Source organism: Bufo gargarizans, chromosome 2, assembly GCF_014858855.1.
Source record: "Bufo gargarizans isolate SCDJY-AF-19 chromosome 2, ASM1485885v1, whole genome shotgun sequence".
NCBI lineage: Eukaryota > Metazoa > Chordata > Amphibia > Anura > Bufonidae > Bufo > Bufo gargarizans.
In genome coordinates this window covers 241,679,242-241,702,087 of record NC_058081.1, presented here as the reverse complement: position 1 = coordinate 241,702,087, position 22,846 = coordinate 241,679,242, and the positions used below count along the sequence as shown (strand labels likewise).

Below are 22,846 nucleotides of genomic sequence, written 5' to 3'. Positions count from 1 at the left end.
TCAGGCTTCACGTCACCCAACATTGGAACAGTCCATTGGCATATATTTAGGCCCCGGCACCCAGACAGAGGAGAGGTTCATTCAACTTTGGGTAGCCTCGCAATATAATGGTAAAATGAAAATAAAAATAGGATTGAATGAGGAAGTGCCCTGGAGTCCAATAATATATGGTTAAGGGGAGGTAGTTAATGTCTAATCTGGACAAGGGACGGACAGGTCCTGTGGGATCCATGCCTGGTTCATTTTTATGAACGTCAGCTTGTCCACATTGGCTGTAGACAGGCGGCTGCGTTTGTCTGTAATGACGCCCCCTGCCGTGCTGAATACACGTTCAGACAAAACGCTGGCCGCCGGGCAGGCCAGCACCTCCAAGGCATAAAAGGCTAGCTCTGGCCACGTGGACAATTTAGAGACCCAGAAGTTGAATGGGGCCGAACCATCAGTCAGTACGTGGAGGGGTGTGCACAAGTACTGTTCCACCATGTTAGTGAAATGTTGCCTCCTGCTAACACGTTGCGTATCAGGTGGTGGTGCAGTTAGCTGTGGCGTGTTGACAAAAGTTTTCCACATCTCTGCCATGCTAACCCTGCCCTCAGAGGAGCTGGCCGTGACACAGCTGCCTTGGCGACCTCTTGCTCCTCCTCTGCCTTGGCCTTGGGCTTCCACTTGTTCCCCTGTGACATTTGGGAATGCTCTCAGTAGCGCGTCTACCAACGTGCGCTTGTACTCGCGCATCTTCCTATCACGCTCCAGTGCAGGAAGTAAGGTGGGCACATTGTCTTTGTAGCGTGGATCCAGCAGGGTGGCAACCCAGTAGTCCGCACAGGTTAAAATGTGGGCAACTCTGCTGTCGTTGCGCAGGCACTGCAGCATGTAGTCGCTCATGTGTGCCAGGCTGCCCAGGGGTAAGGACAAGCTGTCCTCTGTGGGAGGCGTATCGTCATCGTCCTGCCTTTCCCCCCAGCCACGCACCAGTGACGGACCCGAGCTGCGTTGGGTGCCACCCCGCTGTGACCATGCTTCATCCTCATCCTCCTCATCCTCGTCCTCCAGTAGTGGGCCCTGGCTGGCCACATTTGTACCTGGCCTCTGCTGTTGCCAAAAACCTCCCTCTGAGTCACTTCGAAGAGACTGGCCTGAAAGTGCTAAAAATGACCCCTCTTCCTCCTCCTCCTCCTCCTGGGCCACCTCCTCTTCCATCATCGCCCTAAGTGTTTTCTCAAGGAGACATAGAAGTGGTATTGTAACGCTGATAACGGCGTCATCGCCACTGGCCATGTTGGTGGAGTACTCGAAACAGCGCAACAGGGCACACAGGTCTCGCATGGAGGCCCAGTCATTGGTGGTGAAGTGGTGCTGTTCTGTAGTGCGACTGACCCGTGCGTGCTGCAGCTGAAACTCCACTATGGCCTGCTGCTGCTCGCACAGTCTGTCCAGCATGTGCAAGGTGGAGTTCCACCTGGTGGGCACGTCGCATATGAGGCGGTGAGCGGGAAGGCCGAAGTTACGCTGTAGCGCAGACAGGCGAGCAGCGGCAGGATGTGAACACCGGAAGCGCGAACAGACGGCCCGCACTTTATGCAGCAGCTCTGACATGTCGGGGTAGTTGTGAATGAACTTCTGCACCACCAAATTCAGCACATGCGCCAAGCAAGGGATGTGCGTCAAATTGGCTAGTCCCAGAGCTGCAACGAGATTTCGCCCATTATCACACACCACCAGGCCGGGCTTGAGGCTCACCGGCAGCAACCACTCGTCGGTCTGTTGTTCTATACCCCGCCACAACTCCTGTGCGGTGTGGGGCCTGTCCCCCAAACATATGAGTTTCAGAATGGCCTGCTGACGTTTACCCTGGGCTGTGCTGAAGTTGGTGGTGAAGGTGTGTGGCTGACTGGATGAGCAGGTGGAAGAAGAGGAGGAGGAAGCCGAGAAGGAGGAGGTAGCAACAGGAGGCAAAGAATGTTGCCCTGCGATCCTTGGCGGCGGAAGGACGTGCGCCAAACAGCTCTCCGCCTGGGGCCCAGCTGCCACTACATTTACCCAGTGTGCAGTTAGGGAGATATAGCGTCCCTGGCCGTGCTTACTGGTCCACGTATCTGTGGTTAGGTGGACCTTGCTACAGATGGCGTTGTGCAGTGCACACTTGATTTTATCGGATACTTGGTTGTGCAGGGAAGGCACGGCTCTCTTGGAGAAGTAGTGGCGGCTGGGAACAACATACTGTGGGACAGCAAGCGACATGAGCTGTTTGAAGCTGTCTGTGTCCACCAGCCTAAATGACAGCATTTCATAGGCCAGTAGTTTAGAAATGCTGGCATTCAGGGCCAGGGATCGAGGGTGGCTAGGTGGGAATTTACGCTTTCTCTCAAATGTTTGTGAGATGGAGAGCTGAACGCTGCCGTGTGACATGGTTGAGACGCTTGGTGACGGAGGTGATGGTGGTACATCCCCTGTTTGCTGGGCGGCAGGTGCCAACGTTCCTCCAGAGGCGGAGGAAGAGGCCGAGGCGGCAGCAGCAGAAGAGGTAGCAGGGGGAGCCTGAGTGACTTCCTTGGTTTTAAGGTGTTTACTCCACTGCAGTTCATGCTTTGCATGCAGGTGCCTGGTCATGCAGGTTGTGCTCAGGTTCAGAACGTTAATGCCTCGCTTCAGGCTCTGATGGCACAGCGTGCAAACCACTCGGGTCTTGTCGTCAGCACATTGTTTGAAGAAGTGCCATGCCAGGGAACTCCTTGAAGCTGCCTTTGGGGTGCTCGGTCCCAGATGGCGGCGGTCAGTAGCAGGCGGAGTCTCTTGGCGGCGGGTGTTCTGCTTTTGCCCACTGCTCCCTCTTTTGCTACGTTGTTGGCTCGGTCTCACCACTGCCTCTTCCTCCGAACTGTGAAAGTCAGTGGCATGACCTTCATTCCATGTGGGGTCTAGGACCTCATCGTCCCCTGCATCGTCTTCCACCCAGTCTTGATCCCTGACCTCCTGTTCAGTCTGCACACTGCAGAAAGACGCAGCAGTTGGCACCTGTGTTTCGTCATCATCAGAGACATGCTGAGGTGGTATTCCCATGTCCTCATCATCAGGAAACATAAGTGGTTGTGCGTCAGTGCATTCTATGTCTTTCACCGCTGGGGAAGGGCTAGGTGGATGCCCTTGGGAAACCCTGCCAGCGGAGTCTTCAAACAGCATAAGAGACTGCTGCATAACTTGAGGCTGAGACAGTTTCCCTGGTATGCATGGGGGTGATGTGACAGACTGATGGGGTTGGTTTTCAGGCGCCATCTGTGCGCTTTCTGCAGAAGACTGGGTGGGAGATAATGTGAACGTGCTGGATCCACTGTCGGCCACCCAATTGACTAATGCCTGTACCTGCTCAGGCCTTACCATCCTTAGAACGGCATTGGGCCCCACCATATATCGCTGTAAATTCTGGCGGCTACTGGGACCTGAGGTAGTTGGTACACTAGGACGTGTGGATGTGGCAGAACGGCCACGTCCTCTCCCAGCACCAGAGGGTCCACTAACACCACCACGACCATGTCCACGTCCGCGTCCCTTACTAGATGTTTTCCTCATTGTTATGGTTCACCACAACAACAAAAATATTATTTGGCCCAATGTATTGTATTCAAATTCAGCGGGATATAAATTTGAGGCCTAGTATTTAGGCGCTGGGTGACCGGTATGGATTTAGTGACAGAATTAGACTTGGAAATGCACAGTAGCGTGTGTGTGAAGTTATTCTGAATGACCCTATGTGCACCTTGAATATTATATACCCTTTTAGGGATAGATTTCAAATAGCTCTGATATAGCAGAAACCACTAAATTATGAAATTGCTAAATTGGGAATTGTATTTCAACCCTGAACAAAAAATGTGCTTTGACGGACACTAAATAACTTGCCCAGCCACAACAGTACAGCGGTAACGACAGATTTAGCGGGATATAAATTTGAGGCCTAGTATTTAGGCGCTGGGTGACCGGTATGGATTTAGTGACAGAATTAGACTGGGATATGGCCAAAAAATAACCACACTATTGCTGGTTAAATGCACTTGGTGTGACAGCTTGACCAACCACACTACTGAGGGTTAAATGCACTTGGTGACGGGCGCAGCTTGCCCCTGATGTAGTATATGGCCAAAAAATGAACAGACTATTGCTGGTTAAATGCACTTGGTGACGGGCGCAGCTTGCCCCCGATTTAGTATATGGCCAAAAAATGAACAGACTATTGCTGGTTAAATGCACTTGGTGTGACAGCTTCACCCTGATGTAGGCTTTAGCCAAAAAACAACCACACCATTGAGGGTTAAATGCACTTGGTGACAGGCGCAGCTTGCCCCTGATGTAGTATATGGCCAAAAAATGAATAGACTATTGCTGGTTAAATGCACTTGGTGTGACAGCTTGACCAACCACACTACTGAGGGTTAAATGCACTTGGTGACGGGCGCAGCTTGCCCCTGATGTAGTATATGGCCAAAAAATGAACAGACTATTGCTGGTTAAATGCACTTGGTGTGATAGCTTGACCAACCACACTACTGAGGGTTAAATGCACTTGGTGACGGGCGCAGCTTGCCCCCGATGTAGTATATGGCCAAAAAATAAACAGACTATTGCTGGTTAAATGCACTTGGTGTGACAGCTTCACCCTGATGTAGGCTTTAGCCAAAAAACAACCACACCATTGAGGGTTAAATGCACTTGGTGACGGGCGCAGCTTGCCCCCGATGTAGTATATGGCCAAAAAATAAACAGACTATTGCTGGTTAAATGCACTTGGTGTGACAGCTTCACCCTGATGTAGGCTTTAGCCAAAAAACAACCACACCATTGAGGGTTAAATGCACTTGGTCGCAGCTTGGATGCACTTGGTCGCAGCACCGCACAAGACACAAAATGGCCGCCGATCACCCCAGAAAAAAGTGACTGACAAACGGTCTGGGCAGCCTAAAAACAGTGAGCAATTGAGTATCAGCAGCTCAATGATCCACAGCTGCAGATCGATCAATTAATCAAGTGCTTTGGAGGAGTTAATCAGCCTAATCTCGCAGCCGCAACCTCTCCCTACGCTAATCAGAGCAGAGTGACGGGCGGCGCTATGTGACTCCAGCTTAAATAGAGGCTGGGTCACATGGTGCTCTGGCCAATCCCAGCCATGCCAATAGTAGGCATGGCTGTGATGGCCTCTTGGGGCAAGTAGTATGACGCTTGTTGATTGGCTGCTTTGCAGCCTTTCAAAAAGCGCCAAGAAAGCGTTACAAAAGCGCCAAGAAAGCGACGAACACCGAACCCGAACTTTTACGAAAATGTCCGGGTTCGGGTCCGTGTCACGGACACCCCAAAATTCGGTACGAACCCGAACTATACAGTTCGAGTTCGCTCATCCCTACCCAACAAGTGTTTAATAACTGGGCACTGGAAATAGAAGTGTATCTCATATCCGAATGTGACGCTACTCTACTCAGGTTTGGGAACAAAGCCGAGAGACTGCTTGCTGGTCTAACCAAAGGCCATTATATAACTATTCATATTATTAAAATAGTAAGTAAAGATGGGCTCATGATAGATGATCCAAGCATCATAAGTGATATGCTACAAAGTTATTATGCATCACTTTATAGAGATGATCACACCCCTATAGACGGGAAAATGATATTAGATGAGGTTATACTCCCATCATTCACCTCTGTGCAACTAGAGACACTGAACGCTCCTATTACAGCTGAGGAGGTTAATATTGTGCCCCAATCACTGAAACCCAGGAAACCACCAGGCCCAGGTGGACTTACAGGCGAATTTTATAAGGCTTTGAAGGACCAGGTGGTTAATACCTTTGGTCTCTCAATTTAATGGACAGCATCAGCAGCAATGTCTTATTTAAATTGCTCTTAAAACCAGGCAAAGACTCCACACAGCCAGGCTCCTATAGACCCATCTCAGTAACAGGATTAACACTTGCACGAAAGGTAATGAACCCCGTTCGGACTCATATCATGGTCTATAGTCCTGCCCTTGTATTCAGCCCTTCTGGAAACAAGTTGGGGAGTTGAATAACTATCTCAGTGGATATCAAGGCTCTATTGGTCCTACTGAGGCATTGTTTCATAGTCTTCAGGGGGCAGAAGCTTTATCCAATCCTACAACCCATTTACCCTCCTTAGCTCATGCTATTATTATGACAGCTAAGAAATGCTGGTTAGTTAACTGGCTGAAGACCTTTGTCCCTACTTGTGCTCAGGTGATGAAGGGTCTCCAAAAACTATTCTATTTGGAATATTGGGAGGCTCAGTGACACAAAGAGCATACCAAATGCTTCTTTGGCAAATGGCGTAGATTTCTTGAATCTCAATACTCTGTCCTGGAAATTCATGCCATTAGGTCTCCATTTGCTGACAAACAATGGTCTATAAAGGAGGAAAAGAGAGGAACAACGGGGACTGTACAGCTTTGAAGGCTGACCCTTGTACGTGGGTTCATAGAGAAAGGATCCAGTATAGAGCTAATATATATATATATATATATATATATATATATATATATTTATTACAAATAACAGTTCTTCTATTCTAGTTTTATGGAGTATATTGACTAATACTATTTGGTATCTCTACTGAGGACGCTGGAGATTACCTATGGGATGGCGGAAGGACACTGGCACAAGGTTTTCAGTTCTTAGTTTTAATTAGGTCGTAGTAGTGCAATCTTTATAGTTTTGTTATGCCTTGTTGTTTTTCCTTTTTCTCATGGATATATAATGTATGGCATACATAATTGATGATTCTGTACTTGGTAATGCATAGATGCGTATTCTCTTAACATTTTTTTTTGGGGGGGGGGGAACCCTCACCAATATGCAGAATATGCAAGTGCCAGAGCAAAGTCAAAGTAACTCAGGCTCCTTTCACACCTGCGTTCAGGTGTCCGCTCGTGAGCTCCGTTTGAAGGGGCTCACAAGCGGCCCTCAACGCAGCCGTCTGGCCCTAATGCATTCTCAGTGGAGGCGGATCCACTGAGAATGCATCCGCCTGCCAGCGCTCAGCCTCCGCTCAGTGAGCGGACACCTGAACGCTGCAAGCAGCGTTCGGGTGTCCGCCTGGCCGTGCGGAGGCGAGCGGATCCGTTCCGACTTACAATGTAAGTCAATGGGGACGGATCCGCTTGAAGATGACACCATATGGCTCAATCTTCAAGCGGATCCGTCCCCCATTGACTTTCAATATAAAGTCTGAACGGATCCGCTCAGGCTACTTTCACACTTAGAAACATTTTCTAAGTTATAATGCAGACGGATCCGTTCTGAACGGAGCCACCGTCTGCATTAATATGAGCGGATCCGTTCAGAACGGATCCGATCGAACGCAGGTGTGAAAGTAGCCTGACAAGACCATCTTCCCTCCACAGGTCACAACACAGGGGGATTTTTACCAAAGCCCAGGAAACCTTGTAAACTTTGGATTCTGACCTGCTTTTCATCAGCTGACATTTTTTGGAAGACACAATAACCTAGTCTACCAAGCTAATTTGTCCTGTAAATAAAGAAAGAAAGCAGGTCAAACCGAGTCCAAAGATTAATCCTTTGAACTCCATTTGCTTCACTGAAGTGAATAGATGTGCTGAGGGATACAGTTGTGTCCCATTTTCAGCCTCCCCCAGGAGATAGCTGGGTAACGAAAGAACGAAAATGTAAAAGTTCCCTTATGATAAGTATAACATAAGTGATTAAAGGGGTTGTGTCATCTTGCCGTTACTAAGGTGAGATGAGACACGGTCCTGACCACCAGCCGGCCTAGAACAGCAGAGCGCTCCGCTTTTTCAGTAGATCTCATTGCCGTCCATCTCAGAAACAATATAGCTTACTGCACTACACTGTTTAGGTAGCTCTCATGCACTGCAATGGGAGCTACTAAAACGGTGCGTGCCGGAGCGCTGTGCTGTTTCCCGGCCAGGCCTTCGTCTCATCTCACCTTAGTAACAGCGATATGAGACAACCCGTTTAAATAAAGGGGTAAAGGACAGATGTGAGCTGAACATAACCAGAAGATAGGGAGTAGGCTGTCTAGAACTACACTAGAGTAATCCAGGTGGTGTGACTCTGACAATAAGACAAATCTCTTATATACAGTGGTCCCTTAAGATACAATATTTTCAGTATACAATGGTCTTTTTCTGGGCCATCATAACTTGAAACAAGACTCAACATACAGCTGGTCAACATGGCCATCACCCTGGTTGTTTATTAGGCTACATTCACATAACTGTTCCACAAAATGCAAATAATGGCCACGTGCATCAAAATGCCTATGCTTGTCCACAAAACAGACAAGAATAGGAAATGCTTTATAATTTGCGGCACGGCCACATGACATCCGTATTTTTTACAGCCCCATAGAAATTAATACGATCCACAAAAATGTATGTTGTACTAGGGCCAAAACTATGGTTGCGTGAATGAGGCCTTATAGTGTGGTACTACAAGTCCTGTACTGCCCTCTGTCAGTGGCAGGAGGAGTTGCTTCTTTGGATGTCAGGTGAGGGCGGCTCAATTTCTTTGTTCTGGTGCATTGTGCACTACACATGACCGGAAGAAGCTCCGGTCCTCATCATAGAAAGGGATTCACAGCTTCCAGCATCTACTCCTGACTGTTGCTTTATCTGTTCATTTTTCTTAAATCTTAGGATGACATTTTGGGGCTTCAGAACCAATTACAACTCAAGTGACAATGGTTTCAACTTACAATGCTCGTCCCGGAAGCAATAAATATTCTAACTTGAGGGACCGTTGTAATTTGTATTTCAGTACCTCACCATTTGCCAGCTGATGAATGGAAACATTCCAGTTTAAATCCAAAGACTACAGACCCAGTCCTGGTCACAGCTCAGACGTCGACACAGTTGTATCCAGTCTAGGCAATCCTCTCTGCACTAATCCGTAAGCACAGACCTTCCTCCTGTGATCTGGAGTATTGGTTATATGGTATACAAGGGTGTCCACCCCTCAGCTGTGAGACGTTTCAGGGCTGTATATATCTTGAAGTAGTAGCAAAGTAGCAGAGATATGAAACTAAATGAAAAGAGAGTCAGAACATTTCATTATGCAGTGAATATGCTTTATGCTATGAGTACACATTTTTTTCTTAAAGTAAACCTAAACACACAAATAGGCCTCATGCACACGGCCGGGATTCCTCCCGACAGCATGAGCGCATATTACTGTACAGCAGCGGCTGCATGAAGCGCACAGCGTCATAGCAACCAACGACGCCGTGTGCTCATGCTGTCAGGAGGAATCCTGGCCGGGTTTCCACGGTCCGCTCTTGGCCGCGGAACACGGCCGCGTGCATGAGGCCTTAAAGGGATTTTATGGGAACATATTGATGACTACATAGTATAGGTAATCAATATGAGATGGGTGGGTGATCCCACCAATTAGCATTTAATTCCCATTCTCTTGGGCAAGAGCAACCGCTGCAGTACCCAAGAACGACAACTAAGCAGCATATGGTATGGCTCCGTACACGGTTTACTTCTGAAACCGGCTGACTGGTGGGGGTGTAGGGTGTTGGACCCCCACCAATCTGATACTGATGACCTATACTAGAGATTGATCACAGAAGTAGCCGGCAGCATCTCCAATCCAAACAAGCTTTTTATTCGCACATTGTGTGTACTATTTCATCACGCACCATCTTGGTACAGCAACGTTCCAGCTACATCTCAAGCTTGACAAAGGCTAAAGATGTAGCTGGAACGTTGCTGTACCAAGATTGTGTGTACTGTCTCATCATGCACCACGTGCGAATAAAAAGATGTTTGGATTGGAGAAGCTGCCGTCTACTTCTGTGATAAATATTGCCTATAACCCCCATCTGGCTAGTGCATTCCTGATATCCTTACCAGAAGGTACTGCAGTGCTGCTCGACATTATACTGTGTCTATACTAGAGATCGGTCATTAATTGTTAAATCCTGGAGAACTCCTTTAAAGCTTTTTTTCAAGACTACACAATTCCTGAATCCAAATTTGGGTAAAACGGCAATACAAGAAGTAATTATACTTACACTATCAGCTAGAGCACGAATATCCACATTGCCATGGACTGTCCCCAGACATATCACTTTGCCTCCATTTGTACGAATGTGAACATTGTGACCCTGAAATTGCACATGCAAAAACTGGCATTAAAAGGTGGTCATACTGGCGGTTGTCAACATACAGGTCAGAACCAAAAAGTAGTAGTCCATGAGGAATACATCCATCCCATATATTTATGTTGTGGGTTATACCAGCAGATTTCGGCTCCATTCACACATCCGCAGAATAGGTCGGTCCGCATCCGTTCCGCATATTGCGGAACGGGTGCAGACCCATTCATTCTCTATAGGGCAGGAATGGATGCGGACAGCACACAGTGTGCTGTCCGCATCCGCATTTCCAGAGCGCACCGCCGATCTTCTGGTCCGCGGCTATGGAAAGAACATGTCCTATTCTTGTCCGCAATTGCAGACAAGAATAGGCATTTCTATGGGGGTGCCGGCCGGGAGTATTGCAGATCCGCAATGCACTACGGACGTGTGAATGGACCCTTCAAGTTTAATCTCTTTGGTTGTAGGCTTTGTGACATATCATGTATGAGGCCATATTTTATGTGGGTGGAATTGTAGCTTTTAGGCACAATTTGGGTGCACATTACAGTGTTTTTTTATGTACATCTACAATAGAATCAATTTCTCCATTGGTTTTATTCTATTTGTTTTACTGTTCACACAAAAAAAAAAAAGTTTAATTATCTCAGATATGTGTAAGTTTTTTTATGTAACACACCAGTAAGGGCCCATTCAAATGACCATATGGCCGATGTGCTGAGTTGCGGACCGCAAACAGCAGGTCCACAAAACACTGGCAATAGCGTCAATGGGTCTACTAACCATAACATACGTCAAAAGATAGATCACGTTTTATCTTTGCACCAAGCTGTGGGGCAATCTGCTGCATCTAGTTTTTAAAATATTTCACCGAGTCTAGCTTGCCAAACAGGTGTGGCTTAACATAAAAGCCTAGTGAGAGGTGCATGTCCTGTGACGCAACAATTCGGCTGTAAAATTGTCTTGCAAAGTAATCCGGCCAGTAGTTAGTATAAAATTATACAACAGTGTCTAGCTGTGCACCAAATTCATCAACCAGCCGGAGCCAATGTCTAGACAGCCTGTCTATGGTAATGCCATCTACAGGGTTAGTAAATCTGCCCCTCTGGGTCTCATGTCCCATTCCTGGAGAAGTGGGAGCAAAAACCGCCGGGAGCCTTCAGCTGGCTGTTTCTGTGACCCGAAATGTTATTTGCAGGAAAGCCCTTTTGGTCTTAACATAGGGCCCATTCCCACACGTCGGCTTTGTTGCCATTTCTGGTCAGTTTTCCATGAGCTGATGTAATACCTCTACAAACAGTCCATAGGGTTCTCTGTGCAGATCTGTTTCCAGGATGCGCTTTCACCTGCTTAGCTAGCGGCGCAGTCATCTCTACCACACTGCATGGACTCTCATGTAGTGGATGAAACAAGTCAGTCAAGCAGCACATGCGATCTGTCACTACGTCTTTGTACCCAGGGAAAAGCATGGAACACAGCTCTGACCAGACTGTGCCCGGGGCCACCTCTCCACATTATTCAACAGGGGGTTTCCCATTATAGCCTGTCTTTATTATGGGACAACCCCTTTAAGGCCACGGTTCACAATGGAATCATTAGAACAGCTGAAGCATGAGCTGTACTATTTTAATAACTGATCCATTACAGTTCTATACATGAAAAGTAAGCAGGTGAGGGTGTGAACGGTCAGGGAGTCAAAATGTACTCGCAAAAACTCCAACTCCTAAACCACCACTACTGTTTTATATTTCAGGGGGTCAACTTACATTATACCAATTTTGCTTTGCTGTATTAAATACAAAAGTTTAACCTTCCCTGCTAAGGACTTATCTGATACATCCTTGCAGGGTTACATTTCATACGTCCCTGCTACTGCTGGCTGGATATTGGGCTGTGTGGCAGCTAGAGATGCAAGCCAGGTTTTGGCTGACAAGCTAAGCTTTAAAAACAAGACCGGGATTGCTAGTCGCGATACACTGCAAGTTACAGCCCTTACAAATGGAGTGCTGCACCCACTCCCTACCCAATTTCTAAGGGCAATATCTCCCGATGTGAAGCAGCTAGCACTGCAATCCTGGCCTTGGTTTAAATCTTAGACTGTCAGCTTTAAAAGTTGCTACAGCCTAAGGTATCCTACGACCAAGCAGCCCTCCCCTCTTCAGCAGGGGTTAGAGTAGAGACATAGATTCACTCTCCCATTGTAACTGTACATGGCCCCCAGGGGAGGGTAACTTGGACTTTTGTGCATGTTATCTATCCCCCTCTCCCACATCAGAGAACAAACTTGGTCTCCGATTGTCACATAAGGGCTCTTTCAGACGACTGGATGCCGTGCGTGACATCCGCTCCGTGAAAGAGTGCCAAGCCTCGTTCCGGACAGCAGCGACATGGAGCAGTAACATGACTGATAATGCTCCGTGCCTCTCTGTGATCTCTTTACTACAAAATCACGGTGACAACTTTATCTCACTGTGATTTTGTAGTAAACAGGTCACAGAGAGGCACAGAGCATTATCAGTCATGTTACTGCTCCGTGTCTCTGCTGTCCAGAGCGAGGCTCGGCATAGTTTCACGCAGCGGATTCCACGCACGGCATCCACTCGTCTGAAAGAGCCCTAAAGGAGTCTTTTTTTTTTTCCAGAAAAGGAGTGAGATGAGAACGTTTTTGCACATCTAATCACCCCTGTGACTAATTAGGTGGTTTATTGACACCATGACCCAGACATTAACCAGTGTCTGATCACAGCACCCAATTAGTTGCACTGAATACACCACAAACATAAATGAAGCTTAGAATTTGCACTGTTCCTATACTTTCCATATTTATAGAGTCCAATATACAGACCGCTTGTGTAGCAATACCTCTTACACGCTGCAGTAATAGTGATAGCTTACCACTAGAGAGTTATATGTTTCTGTCAGATTGAAACGATTGCAATCAGTCAGAAAAGACTTTGACACAGATACCAGCACAGGAATTTTCTGAGTGGGTTCTTGTGCCCCCGAGGAAATAAGTAGCATGCTTAACATTTTATTGATTCCACACGCTAAGTCTCATGTGGATCCACTACATAACCACAGCAGACATTTGAGCCTCAGCCCTGTTGAAATCAAGGAGGTCTAAGCAATGAAAAAATGTTCTGTGTTCTCCAGAGCGATGGTCACTTGCTGTAGTTGCTCTGCACTCCAGCTGACGGGGGTCTTGGATTTCCCCTCCCCCTTGCTCTTAGCATGCCCCCTTGCTTGAAACATGCTATCACTATATCCAAAGCTTCATATACACTCAAGCTAAATATAGAACAGCAAATGACACTTAAGCTAAATGGATGAACTGGGACTTTAGTCGATGCTGAGGATAGGCTATCAATATTAAAGTGGTTGGGGTCTCTGCACCCATGAAGATGTGTTGTTTAAAGAAGAACTCCAGCAAAAAAAAAAAAAAATCTGACCTGTTAGAAAGGTATATGATGTAATCTGTAATGGAGGTAATCTTCTGACCAGTGACTGTTTTTGCGAGTTATCCCCTTCCTTCTGATCCTCAGCTGTGTCATGTGACCAACACTCTGATCTCCAACTGACACCGGACAGGAAGTCCGTTACTTCTCTATTCATTCCTATGAGACATTGAGGCTCCCATAGGAATACATAGAGAAACTGACTTCCTGTCCACACAAGATGCTGTGTTATTTGGAAAGTCTAATTGCTGGTCACATGACATAGCTGAGGATCACAAGAGAGGATATAACTCACAAATACAGTCACAGGTAAGAAAATTAACTTCACTACAGATTACATCACGATCCTTTCTAACATGTCAGAGAATAACATTTTTTGCAGGAGTTCTATTTTAATGAGGAAAGTCAAACATCCTCCATTATAATATGTATGGCCCATCCTAAGGACAGGCTACCTATTTTCAAGACATTTGGTACAGAACCCCCACCAACCACCTGTTCGTGGCAGCTGCCAGAACCAGGAACTATACAGTGGACGGAGCTGGAAGCACAAGGATCTGCTCACTGTGTTGTGGCGGTGCCAGGGTACTGTAGCTCAGATCCCATTGAGCAGCAGTACCCCTGTGGCAGAAACAACATGATGGAGCCTTCTATCCACTATGTAGTTTCTGGATCCAGCACTAAATAGCAGATCATAGTGGTGGGGGGGTGGAACCGCCAGGGCTCTGACACTGATGACCTATTCTGAGGATAAGCCATCAATATCCAAGTACCAAAAGACCCTTTTAAAAGCCTGGACGACCCCTTTAAAATGACAACTCAAATACTTCCAAGTTGTTACCTTGATAGACTGCAGAACACTGCTCCCTTTCTCCGTTTCTATTTGGCAATTGTCGCACTCAATTTTTTTTACGTTCACATTGCCACGGCCCATAGTTTTGATGTTCACATCTAAAATACAATACAAATTTTAAATGCAAATTACCAGCAAAAGTCTTTGCATTTTGCAGCTGTCTATCTGCCACTATTTTTCTGCAGAGGAGAACTGCGTTCAGATGTTACATCCATGTGCATAAGGCCTCATGGACACAACCGGCCTTGCCCGTACTGTGGCCCGCAAGCAGCTTCACTTCACTTGAATGGGTGTGCAATTCGGAAGGTGCAGAACAGAGTCATGGAACCCCAAGGAAGCACTACGGAGTGCTTCCGTGGGGCTTCTCTCCGTGCCTCTACATGGTCTATTTTTTTGTGGTGCGGACGGATCACGGAACCATTTAAGTTGAACAGGTCTGAATCAGTCTGCAGCAGCCGCACAGATGGTGTCCATGCTTTGGGGACTGCAAATTGCGGTCCCCAATGCACGGAATAGCCGGGCAACAGCCGTGTGCATGAGGCCTAAGAGTTGTTGTTTTTTTTTTTTTTCTTGTGTGAATTTTTTCTGATTGACTCAATGATAATAAAAAACAAAAATAAATAAGAACCCGGCAGAGAAAACTGCAGTGAAATAACATGTTCTTGAAAGGGCCAGTGCCTGGTTTGTGCTGTGGTGACAAGGTGCCACAGGGGCTGCAGGATAGCGGGGGGGACATCAGAGTTCCACCCTCATGGATCACTGGTATATTCTTGTGATTTTTGTGTCCAGTTGTGGACAAGTCGTACAAGCCAGTACCACTGGGAAGTCCTTACCCGCGATTTGTTTCATACAGTGACTACAGTTGAGTGGCACTATCTAAAAGGAAACTAGAACCTACTTTGTGTTCCATGACAGGTTCTGCTTCTGTCTCTCCTTCATACTTTACACTGCATGTCTACCTATTCAAAATGGTTGCTAGGTAGAAGTACTAATATATTACAAGCCTGGAACTAAGCCAGTGTGTCCAGCTGCATTGATGTTCATATATGGTCCACAAACATTTCACAGCATAGTCTGTCTCCAACTCTGGAAGACCAAGGTCCTCTGTGAACCCTACAAACACCCAGGTGCCATGGCTGCAGTGGGGGTGGCCTCTCTGTGCACTTTACCAGTGGCCTGTACATCACACTTGATGTGTAGACGCCCATCAAATTGAATGCCCCAGCACGATAGCACTGTACTAGTGCTGCATGTCTATACATAGTACCCCACACCTAATGGATACCAAAGAGTCGAGAGGCTTTTCCCACTGGTGGTGTCACATAGGCAAGCCCCATGTCCTGTTCATAAAATGGCCGCAGATGGAGGGGCAAATGCCCAAACATGTATACATGACACAGTTGACCTGTCATCTGCACGTATCCAGGGTGGACATCAGAAATCACGTGCGTCTCAATGGAGGGGCATGATGATGGATCTGGTCATACTCCCCTCCAACCGTCATGTGAGCAGGACAGAAGGCTGTCTGAAGGGCAGGATCATGGCTTCAGTAATCTAGAAAATGGCCTCGGACATAAAATATACACTAAAGGAAAATAAAAAAAGGACATCTGGAGAACTTAATATGATTAAGCTGAGATGGACAACGTATGAACCTTTAGTTGTGGTTAGGCAAGATCCGTCCCTAGCAACAGAGACACAGAAGACGGCTCACAGGAACTGATAAAAGAAGGGACTTGCCTTCTGCTTGTGAGAGAAATGCATCTAGCTGTGCAGCTGAAAAAGGAAATAATATGGCTGAAGGACATTCGAGAAGCACAAAAAAAGACCTGCTCCTTCAGAGATATGACTGCACAGCCATTATGTCAACTTTTTTTTTTTTTTTTTTACTCAGGAACGCTTTAGGATTGGATCTGATGCTGCTGATACTCCCCATGAGCCTTGCCCTGGGATGTAAACACAGATCACAATATCTCTGGAGGGGTCAAAATGCACTCAGAACTTCATCGGACTTAGGCCTGTTTCACACTGCCTGCAGTAGTTTCACCAGAGAACAGCCGGCCAGGACCATCTCGGTCCGTCGTTGCCGGAAGTTACCAGAATGTCCGCCATTGACTATAATGGGGTCTGGTGGAGATCCGGCCGCTACCCAGCAAATATGCAGGGATCCAGCTGGACAAAAACCATTGTGTCCATATTTGGGCATTTCTCCTGGGTAGCGGACGGATCTGGACCCCGTTATAGTCAATGGGGCCGGTGGGCTTTCTTGTAACATCAGCAGTTTGTTCTCTGCCAGAACTACTGCGGGCAGTGTGAAACAGGCCCAAGTCAGATGATAAAGTTCTGAGTGCATTTTGACCCCTTCAGAATAATTGCTATCTGTGACCTGCACACAACCGTATTTTTTGTTCGATGGAGACCCATTCATTTCTAAGGGGTCGCAAAAGATACGGACAGCACACAGTGTGCTGTCCACATCCATATGTCTGTTCTACGGTCCCGCAAAAAAGATAGAGCATGATGTCCTATTTTTATCCATATTGCAGACAAGTATAGGCATTTCTACAATGGTGCGGGACGTGTGGAACAGGAAAGTGCTGTGTACACATGGCCGATATCCTTGTTTTGTAGAGCCACGGTTTGTGGACCCCAAAATGGATACGGTCATGTCCATGAGGCCTTAGGCTAAATTCACACAGCCGTACCCATTTGCGGTCTGCAATCCGCAGACCCGCAAAAATCGAAATACTGGCTGTGTACATCACGCACTTTCCGTTGGCCCTTTTGAAGAAAATCCTACTCCTCGACCGCAAAACGCAGAATAGGACACGTTCTGTAACTTGCAGAACAGCTGCGCAGATGTGGACAGCTCACGGATGACATCCACGTGTTGTCCACATTGAAATGAATAGGTCTAAAAAATACAATTGTGTGAATGTAGCCTCAAAGGGGTTATCCAGCCCCTATAATGCCCAGGCAGCTCATTCAGGTTATACTTACCCCGTTCCCCGGCACGAGTGACGCTTCTGATGTCCACACAGCCGTCGCTGCATCTTCCCGTCAAACATGCGGCGACATGGTGGGGGTGGTTAACCAACAGCAGGCCACGACGGGAACCAGTGATGCTAGGGAGGCTTGTCCCTGTCGCGGCCTGCTACTGGATACCACCACCCTATCCGTCGCTGGATGTTTTGATCCGCCTGGAGAAGCTGCGGCGGCCGAGCGGGCATCAGGAGCGACTGGGAAAGTATAACCTGTATGAGGTGCCCAGGCATTTTAGGGGTTGGATAACCCCTTTAATGTGAGCCTGCCCCATTTCAGAACTCAAAATAAAAGGGGCACCGCACCGCCTTGGTTGTGCGATCACAGGCAGGCAATGCTAGCAGTTTATAGGCTGTCAGTCTCCTGAGGATAGCCCTGGGGTACAGACAGTACTCTGTCCACCAGCGCCCCCACCTATGTGCCCATGGCTGCCCCACATACCGAAGCGCACTGGGGTGGTGACCTCCACACACGTCCGGCTGTCTATGTCCTGGGAGGTGATCAGCACCTGCTTGCTCTCCTCGTCGTATTTCACCTCGATGTTGTCCAGGTCCAGTCCCCGGTGCACATTGCGGTCCACCCCGCTCACCACGACGAACACCCTGTCAGCCTCCGGGTAGGTGAGCGGGTCCTGGGGCTTCACACGCACGTTACACGGCAGCTTCACTCTCAGGCTGCTCAGCGGGTGCACGATGAGAGTCCACTGCTTGAGGGGCTTACACCGGGACTCCGCAGTGCAGCTGCCCCAGAGCCGACATGCTACTCTCCGTGTGCCTCCCGCCAAGGACCACCATAAGCGGCCGCGACATGCTACGGACAACATCACTGCCCTAAACCAGCCATGCAGACTCTTCTCTCAGTTTTCTCTGCGCACCCAAATCCCTGCTGCCGGGGAATGTAGTTCAAACGCAGTACCTTACATGGCCACTAGCGCTAAGCAAACTACAACTCCCAGAATTCCTAGCGCCTGATGTTTGACGTGCCTGGATGGTTTATGTTTACTATTCTGACTTATTGCCGTGCCTCAGCCTCACTGCGCATGTCAGCACGAAGTCTACCTCACGTCCTGTGTACCCGGAGCTCCCAGCCATAGATAATAATACTATGACCTTTATACACCTAAGCGTCAGAATTGCTTTTTATAGTTTATATATGTTACTTAAAAGGGGTTGTCCCAATAAATATATTCTACATTTTTCAAACCAGCACCAGGATCTGAGTACTTTTCTAACTGCATGTAATTAAAAATTTATTAGAGTACTTTCACACTAGCGGCAGGACGGATCCGACAGGCTGTTCCGTCCTGCCGCTATTTCGCCGTGCTGCCGGACCACCACCCCGTCCCCATGACTATGGTGGGGGTGGAGCTCTGGCGCAGCACGGCAGTGCACGCTGAGAGGCTGCCAGACTAAAAAGTCGGACATGCAGGACTTTTAGTCCAGCAGCCTTTCACTGCGCTGCGCCCTCGTCCCCATTATAGTCAATGGGGACGGAGCGCACGGCAAAATAGCGGCAGGATGGATCCGACAGGGTGAACAGCCTGTCGGATCTGTCCTGCCGCCAGTGTGAAAGTAGCCTTACTGAGTTATTCATGAAGTCTATTTGTATGGCGCCACCTGCTGTTTGCTTTTTTCAAATCCAACTCACTGAAATGGAAGCACATGCTCAGTTCCATCCTTCAACCACCACCAGCTGCCGCAGAAAGACTAGGCTGCTAGGATATGCCACCAATGTCAGATAGATGCAGGTCCCAAGTCTGGGACCTGCACCTTTCTCTATAAGGGCTCATGCACATGAACGTATTTTCTTTCCGTGTCCGTTCCGGAACCATTCATTTCAATAGGTCCGCAAAAAATAAATGGAAGGTACTCCGTGTGCATTCCGTTTCCGTATGTCCGTATCGCAAAAAAATAGAACATGTCCTATTATTATCTGCATTACGGACAAGGATAGTACTGTTCTATTAGGGGCCAGCTTTTCCATGCCGCAAAATACGGAATGCACACGGACGTCATTCGTATTTTGTGCGAATCGTTTTTTTTGCAGACCGCAAAATACATACGGTTATGTGCATGAGCCCTAACAGAGAGTCCAAAGTACGGGAGAATGCACCATGCATGCGCAGCAGGCCTCCTTTCATTTCTATGGGAGCGCCAAAAAATAGCCTAACAGCTATTTTCGGAAGTCCCATATAAATTAATGGGGAGGGCACAGCGGAAGTGTGGACTTCCATGGGACTTCCAGAAATAGCAAAGCCAGTGCTCTGCTATGTCCAGCACTCCCATAGAAAGGAATGGCCGTCCGTGTGCAGTGTGATCTCGTTCTCTTTGGGAGCTTTGTTCCAGACATCTAGCGATATGCCACTAATGTTTCAGGTGAGACAACCCCTTTCACAGACAATGATTGTGGCTTAGAGGGAAAGGGGGCATGGCCTGCGAGATTCCGCCACAATTCTGGCATGAGATTCTGTAAGCCAACCAATAGTTGGTATAGGTTTGCACAAAAGTGTGTGCGCCATATTTATTATCCAGCCTGAGCCCCCATGATAAATCTGGTGCAGGTCTGGTGCGCCTGTCTGCTGCTGTTTTCATGCATTCACTCGAAAATTCTGGCTTCAAAAAGTCACAAAACACATTTTGCGACTTTTTTTAAACCACTCCAGTTGTATAATGTGGGTGGAAAAGTGGGCATGGTGAGCTATGTTAATGGGTTTCACTCTAGATTTATCACTGAGACTTTTTTTAAAAGTCGCAAAAAAAAGGGTTAATCTCACTCCAGCAGTAGGGTGGAGTAGGAAAGCTGGAGTAGTTTTCCAACAAAAAAAGTGTTCGGTTAAGGCCTCATGCACACGACCGTTGTGTGCATCCGTGTCCGTTGTTCCGTTTTCCGTGATTTTCAATGGGTCCGTTGAAAACTCGGAAAATGCAACGTTTGTCATCAGCGTCCGTGATCCGTGTTTCCTGTCCGTCCCAAAAATATGTCCTGTCCTATTTTTTTGACGGACAACGGTCCGCGGACCCATTCAAGTCAATGGGTCCGTGAAAAAACACGGAGGCACACAAGATTGTCGTCCGTGATCCGTGTCCGTTTTTTTCCAATCATTTTTTAAGGCAAACTTAACTTTTTTCACTTTTCTGGTCTGCTGATCCTCCAAAAATCAAGGAAGACACACGGAAGAAAAAACGGACACAGATCACGGAACAACGGAACCCCGTTTTGCGGACCGTGAAAAAATACTGTTGTGTGCATGAGGCCTAAGGCTACATGCACACGACCGTTGTGTGTTTTGCGGTCCGCAAATCTGCAAAACACGGATGGCGTCCATGCGCGTTCCGTAATTTGGGGAACGGCACGGACAGCCTTTAATATAACTGCCTATTCTTGTCCGCAAAGCGATACAGTAATACACTAGTATGATCTATACCAGTGTATTACTGTACTGTGGCGGCAGCAGGGAGCGCACGGCGTCATAGCAACCAATGACGCCGTGCGCTCCTGCACTCAGCAGGAATCCAGGCCGTGGTTCCACGGACCGCTCATGGCCGTGAACAACGGCCATGTGCATTCGGCCGAAGTGTAAGAACAGCACAAGCCAGTTCTATTACATTTGTGACGAGGTTATAATTGCCTCCAGCAAATGTTGTATGGCAGCAATCATGCAATAAGCCTACTTCTTATACTTAAAGGGGTTGTCCCACGACAAATGTTCTACAGTTTTCAAACTAGCACCTGGATCTGAATACTTTTGTAATTGCATGTAATTAAAAATTTAGCATAGCCGGGGGCGTGGCCTAGCGCGGCATGTGAGAGGACGCTGAATCGCGCTCTCCCGGACGAGTCTCCTGTAATCCTCCTGCATCCATCACCTTCGCTGCTGTTAAAGCCTCACTGCAAGGAACATATACTCACTGGAGGCTGAGCGAGCCGTTACTCCCCGTCATGACGCCTCAAGGGAGAAAGGAGAAGTAGTGTAAAGAAAGTGGGCCTGCACCGCACGCTAAGCAAGATGGCGCCGGGGCTGGGCTTAAAGCTACGGAAGTGGTGGCGCGCCTGGAACAATATGCCAGGGTGGCTCCTGGATCTGCTCCACTCACCAGCAATGAAGTAAGGGGAGGTCAAGGCACCGGAGAGGGGTCTGTCCCTGCTGCCCAGGCTGTGGGTGGCTTGAGTGAAGTGAATGGCCGAATAGCTGCTGCTGGGGGATCCATGCATATGGCGGCTGAAGGGGAGGAGGTCGACGCAGGCCCTGCACAAGTTCAATCTGTGCCTACAATAACAGATGTCTTCAATGCGGTCACAAACTGCAGTACAGCGCTAGTCGCTCTCAACACTCAAATAGGACATTTACAAGAAAGTATGTCTTTTATCAGAAACGACCTCAAGAAAGTGTCTGAGAAGATCAAAGAAGTGGAGAACCAGTAGGCCACCTGGAAGACACCATACCCACTATACAGAAACACCTGGGTAAAGTTATTTAAGACGTCTCATACCTGCTTCACAAAGCTGATGACCTGGAGAACAGGCTACGCAGGAATAATCGGAGTAGTAAAGTCAAATATTAAGTAGTAAAGACAAATATACACTAATTGCATATGGTGCACATGTAAGACCAAGTTATAAGAAAGGTCGATTTACAACATATACACAAGCTCATCACACTTCTGATGTTATAAAACATACCAATTTTAAGACATATCTAAAAAAGTGTACAAAATTACAAAAACAGCAATTCTAGAGCATATATGAAGGGGGAGAACAAAACAGAAGGGGATTAGGGAGAGGAGGGAAGAAAAAGGAGGGGGGGATTAGGATAGATGGAAGGGTATCATTAAGGGAAGGAGAGGTTCCGAGACAATGTCCCTCAGGCACCCCTCATCTCCAAGCCCACCCACTATAATATTGGTACACATAAAATGTATTGTAACCGTACCCAAGATTTCACTAACTCGGAGGTCAAAAAGCAAAAGGTACCCAAAAGGCATATGGGAGTTACCTAAGGTCCAGGCCTAGCATAGTGATTTCATCTCGCCCATCTATCTTGGCCCAAATTGTGAAACTGGGTGTGGTGAGAAGTTCTATAATTTAACCCTGGACTCCATATTTTCAAGTATCTCTCATGCTCCCTATTTTCCCAGCTCACCAACTCCTCCATACGACACAGTTGGTCTTCTTTATCTTCCCATTGGGCAACCGATGGAGGTTCTTCCTGCAACCACCGTAGGGGGATGAGGAGTCTCGCTGCTTGAATCAGATGCTTTGCAAGGTTTTTCTTGGAGGGTTGCCAAGCAGGAGTAGGGAGCCAGAGAAGCACCATTTCTGGAGTGAAAGTGATAGGGTGCGGTAACAATGTG

The 22,846-nt window shown here is 47.6% G+C and overlaps 1 protein-coding gene across 1 annotated transcript in view; it reads right to left on the bottom strand.

The window, feature by feature from the left end:
* Positions 1–18,399, bottom strand: part of FAM185A (family with sequence similarity 185 member A) — a 61,693-nt gene extending 43,294 nt beyond the window's left edge. The window contains exons 1-3 of the mRNA XM_044280152.1: positions 17,937–18,399; positions 14,442–14,551; positions 10,062–10,154 (exon numbers count right to left, since the gene is read on the bottom strand). Coding sequence (XP_044136087.1) covers positions 10,062–10,154; positions 14,442–14,551; positions 17,937–18,318 — 585 coding nt within the window. The 5' untranslated portion in view covers positions 18,319–18,399. The remainder of the gene's footprint in view (positions 1–10,061; positions 10,155–14,441; positions 14,552–17,936) is intronic.
* Between the last annotated feature and the right edge of the window lie 4,447 nt (positions 18,400–22,846).